General features: G+C 42.7%; 1 protein-coding gene across 2 annotated transcripts in view; it reads right to left on the bottom strand.

Annotated features, from left to right (window-relative positions):
* Positions 1-2,556: 2,556 nt before the first annotated feature.
* Positions 2,557-5,329, bottom strand: part of LOC146072359 (uncharacterized) — a 6,155-nt gene continuing 3,382 nt past the window's right edge. Inside the window, exons 3-5 of one of the 2 annotated variants that reach the window (XR_014473089.1) lie at positions 4,519-4,621; positions 3,762-4,077; positions 2,557-2,829 (exon numbers count right to left, since the gene is read on the bottom strand). Coding sequence is in view for 1 of the 2 variants with exons in the window: in XM_083179632.1 (XP_083035758.1) it covers positions 2,822-2,829; positions 4,519-4,621 (111 nt within the window). In the remaining variant the exon portion in view is untranslated. The remainder of the gene's footprint in view (positions 2,830-3,761; positions 4,078-4,518; positions 4,622-5,329) is intronic. The other variant, XM_083179632.1, reaches the window with a different exon arrangement.

The raw sequence follows: 5,329 nt of genomic DNA, 5'->3' as shown, positions 1-5,329 counted from the left end.
GCAGGTGACTGGCTGGGCATTTATCTCTCCTTATCACCCTTTCATTTATCTCTTGTTAAAGCTTAATACATCTGTCCCCTTGTATGCTGCATAGTACTTTGCATGGTCTACATTTCATCATGCACCATTTTTGTATTTACTCTATAACAGGTACACTGTTTAGACTGTTTGCAAGGTCTTATTATATCTGCATCCACATCCTGAAGACTACTTGCTGAGCAAGAAAACTCTGCTAAACATATTGTAAGTAATGTCAGTCAGTTTGCTGTAATTTCTTAACAGAAATGAATATTTTGTATAATTTGATCACCTGAGATACAATGACAAAATAGAATAGCATCAACAGAGTTTGAGGGGGGGTATTCAATATCAGGGGCATGGCTGTTGAGCAAGCTCGACAACCGTGCCCCTGTCCCGTTCTCGCTTTGCTCGACTTGAGCTCGGCGGTCGGGATTCAATGTCCCAGCTGCCGAGCGGCGTGAAAGTGGCGAGAAAACATATTAGAACATTTCTACTACAGTATGTATCAGAAATACTAGCAAAATGGTTTATTTTAATATTCCTTTAAAAATTGTAATATTAACATATCAAGCTTCTGGTTCATACAATCTCACACTGTATTGTTATGGACCAAATGGCATCTAAATTACCATTTTATTTTGAGATGTACTTTTTTTTCCATATTTATACTGATATACAGACAGGATTGGAAAGTCATGTGATGTAAAAATAGCTATGGTGTAAATGGAGTTCTAGTTTCTTGTTCCCTTGCAACTGCACCTCATAGGCAAATGCAGGGCAGGTTTCTGGTTGCCCGGAAACCCCCCTCCTCTTGGCAAGTGCCTTAAATTATGACAACACTAGCTGGTATATAATATGATCAATAGAGCTGCCATCACTTCATGCAGTCTAAGGGACAGAGCAGAGCTGCTGCTCATGCCCAATGTACCAGCTTCTTCTACCACATTTACTGTATGTGTGGATCTGAGCTCTCAAACATCGCAATGGACCAGAGAGAAGCTGCCAGGAGGAAGAGACAGGAGCCTTACCATGAGGTGGGAGAATGTGATCTTAGGAAGTGCAGTACTGGTTCTATTAAGTTTGTGTATTTATTTATTATGGTATGTTTATCCTTTTCCCGAGCACTTGAAACAGTCTATACTATAGACCATCTGTACTGTTATATATTATTATTGTATTCCATTCAGTATCCAGTGTATAATAAAGACTAATTTTCAGGGCTGTTACTGCTCCTCCAGACTCCCATACTTATTCCAATGTGCTGCAGAGTGGGAGATTTTAGAATACATCTGGAAACACCCCTCTAAAAATCCTGCGTTTGCTACTGCATCTGCTTAGATTGCAACTGAAACTGCTCATAACGTTAGTAACCTTTGCTTAGCCAGGGGTATATACTGTATAAGATCAAGTTTATGTTTTATGTGGAAGTGATATTTCCGGGCTTTGTTCTATTTCGTATAAAACTGAAAGACTATGACGAATAATACTGCTTTCACATTGCAAACCTTCTTTAGACCCGGTATTGTAAACATTTCTCAAAATGTGTCTAAGCCAGTTAAACACCATTCACATTGCATATTCTAAACGGTATATTACCGTTTCAGTACCATTTATGTACCTTTCAGATTCAACCCGTTTCACCCATAGAAAGCCATACACGCCCGCAAATCAGGGCAGGGGTCTGGGTGTAATCCCCTGGGGAAGTGCAGCTCCAACAAGTGTGAGAATTCGGGTTCCCAGCAGCAGATTCTGTGCGCCTCTCTCCCTGCCAGCAGCTGGCTCAGGACACTGGGCAGGAGAGAGGCGCACAGGATCTGCTGCTGGGATCTCGCACTGACAGTCCACACAGCAGGCTCCCAGTATATCCCCTGGAGTCAGCGGTGAGCGCCCCCAGGTAGAAGCGAGTCTCCTCTGGCCCCACTCGGGTGTATGTCAGAGCTGCTCCCAGCCAGAGGGGCTGTGACCAGGAGAGCCAGGATCAGATGCTACAGCAGGGGAGAGACGAGACTCCGGTCCGAGGGTGATGATTCCGGCTCCGGGCTGCAGGGGGCACCCACTCCTCCAGTCTCCCCAATGCCACACAGCATGGGGTGCCTTTGGCGAATGGGAAGTTAGCGGCGAGGTCCCTGTGGTGGATGGGAACTAGTTTTGAACTTTTTAACAATTTTGAATTACCTGTTTTCTTGAACCGGTAATTTAAAACTGTCGCTTTCACACTGCAGCTATAACCAGTTTGAAACGGTTTAAAATTGGCAAAGTACCGGGTTATAGCTGCAGTGTGAAAAGGGTATAAGTTGTGTCAGACTTTGGTCTACAGCTCGTCAACCTGTTGACAGCAGGAGCTGATTGTATCAAGCCTGGAAGTGAGAACGAGGTCCTGGATATCACATGCACTTAAAACATATCTGTTGATAAGTGTCAATGTTACTGCTTATTATTATTATTATTATTATTAATAATAATAATAATTGTATTTAAATCCATGTATCTGAAGAAACAAGTTCTACTGGGTACACACTCCACAAGAGAAAAATGTCAGCAACTAGAAATACTATTTATTAATAAGGAAAACAATCATCAGTTAAATGAAAATTATTAACGTAACTCTACAAACCTACACAGCTATGCAATTTTATGTAATCTAAAAAATAAACTAAATGGTACACATTAGTATGTACTAAATAAACATATTTAAGATGTCATGTTTATTTCAAACAATGTTGAGTAAAAGTTAACATACAAATGTTACACTGTTAACAACAAGAACAACTTTTTTTGCCGTATCTTCTGCTGCTAACCATCACTCAGCTGAAATGAAAATGAAAATATTGAAGTGTTACTATCATATATCTTACAATAAATGCACAAATGTTCTAGGTGTTTAAGATTTAAGGCCACAGTTTTAATTACTATAAAAGCATTTTAAGCTAGTGAGTAACACAATGAGCATCAACTTGCTAATTTTCCAGTTGCATAGTTTATTTTATTCAATATTCAGCAGTATTTATTCAGCAAGATTTTTTGTTTTACACCAGTCAAAGCAATATTACTTTTGTCAAATCTTAAACCAGTGTAAAAAAAAAGATAATACTATTTACATGAACAATGAATAGAAATATAAACATTTCTACAAGTATAAAAGTACAGCTCAAACATTTTTCTTATGTGGAACAAATCACTCAGAAAATACCTGAAAACGCATGTAAATCGGTGTGTGTATAGCCCACACAGCGATTTACATGCAGGCCCCCACCATTCTGAATCTGCCCAAGATTCAGAACGGACCTGCCGGACATTTCAGAGTAGACGCTCCGAAAGCTCTTGCTCATCTCCCCCATGTGTGGCCGCGGGCAGATGAGCAGGGCTTTTCTGAGCTGAACACACCGCAGAACGCCGCCATCAAGCCCGCCGTGGCCCAGGAGGCCCGCCGATGCCTACATGAAGTGAGTACCCGCTGCCTCCTGTCCGCCTTGCCCGCCCTCTTCAGTTTTTTTTTGTCCCCACTGTGCCACCAACGATTAAGTTTGCCGGGTGGGAGGGGAGTTGCCACTAGCCACCAATTCCAATGGTTAAACCTTTTTTGGGGGGGGGGATTTCGGCGATCGGGATTCCAGCGTCGAGATTCTGAACGCCGGGATCCCGACCGCCGGGAAGATGAGAAGTGAACCAGAAGGGCGGAGTAGGGGGGGGGGGGGGGGGGGGGGGGGATGAAGAGGAGAGATGATAAGCAGCACTTTTACCTCCAGTAGAGTTGGGTTGTCCCCTTCTGCCTGTGCCCGGCACCAAGTCACCTGTTTCTTCTGCCCAGCACCGTGTCTCCTGCTTCTTTAGCATGACGCAAGGTCCCCCACTGCCTCTGCCTGGTCCCCCCACTTCCTCTGCCCAATGCTGGGTCACTTGAATATTCTGCCCAACGCCGGGTCCCCTGCTGCCTCTACCTGGTGTCAGGGCACTTGCATCTTCTTCCCGGCGCCGGGTAACTTGCTTCCCAGCGCCGACAGTGCCACCTGCCTCCATCCTCACCAATGCTGCAGGTACCTTTTGCGCAGAACTATTCTGAATTTTTTGAAAAATCAAAAAGTTACCCTGTACCCTCTATAGTTATTTACAGTTTCTTATATACCGCAGCATATTCCATTGCGTTTTACAGTTGGAAACAACAGTGATTAAACAAACTGGGTAGAAACAAACCGACATAGCGGTAGGAGGGCCCTGCTCGCAAGCTTACAATCTATAGGGATAATAGGAGGGATACATAAGGATAGAATTCCATAGCATGGCAGGGCCATCAGATTAGAAGACAGTCCTGATGGGATGCAATTAGATATGAATGCTACTGGAGGTTGTGTTGGGGTTCCTGAATATGATAAGCTTGCCTGAAGAGGTGAGTTTTCAGGGAACGTTTGAAAGTTTGGAGGCTAGAGGAGAGTCTTAATGTGTATTGAAATATATAGTTACACCATTGTTCCTATGAGATGTTTAGAATAGTAAACTTACCATTGATATTTGTCTGACTGCACTGTAATAGTCTCTTTCTATCATGGTCATTTTCTTTTATAAGTTGTTTCATTTGTTTCAACACTGCATCCTGCATTTCTTGCTGTAAGTAAAATAAGTACTTGTGTATTATCACGTGCCCGTTAATTAGTTTACCTACTGTCCTATTCAGCGTAGTATGGTACTTGTGTAGTTTCACGGCAGCACTGGGATCGCATCGCATGAGATTTGCGTGCAATGCGATGGTACTGTACATGTGCAGTTTCACGGCACCCCTGCCCGCGGATCGCACTGCACGCAAATCGCATGTGATGCGATTTAGCACACCCACACTAACCGCGTTTAGCACACCCCCACTATCGTCGAGATCCCCACTGTCGGAGCGTCATCCGGCACCCCTTTCTGTGTGATATTGTTCACAATATTGCCTAGCGTGTATGGGGCTTTAGTGACTATATTCATTGTTTCTATATTCTTATATGTATTGATTGGTTTCTTTGCAAAAATAGATGGATATACACTTCAGCGCTATCCCTAACACACCAACCCACTATAAGGTGGTAAAGTTTAACACGATTTTCTTAAGGTCTTCAGTTCTTCTATAAAGACTCTGGATACAGAAAATCTCAGGGTGAATGCGCACAATATAAACAGGTGCAGCTTAATGCATATAAAAGTGAAATCCCACTTCCATTTAGAATGAACAGAATAAATAACAAAAGTTATATGCTCTCAAGCGCTCCTGGTGTTTAAAAATATATAATGACACCCAAAGTGAATGGTATTAAAAGATTTTTCACAGTCACCACCA

Source organism: Crinia signifera, chromosome 4 (genome assembly GCF_055691185.1).
Source record: "Crinia signifera chromosome 4, ASM5569118v1, whole genome shotgun sequence".
In the NCBI taxonomy this organism is placed as follows: domain Eukaryota; kingdom Metazoa; phylum Chordata; class Amphibia; order Anura; family Myobatrachidae; genus Crinia; species Crinia signifera.
This window is presented reverse-complemented; position numbering and strand designations above follow the sequence as displayed.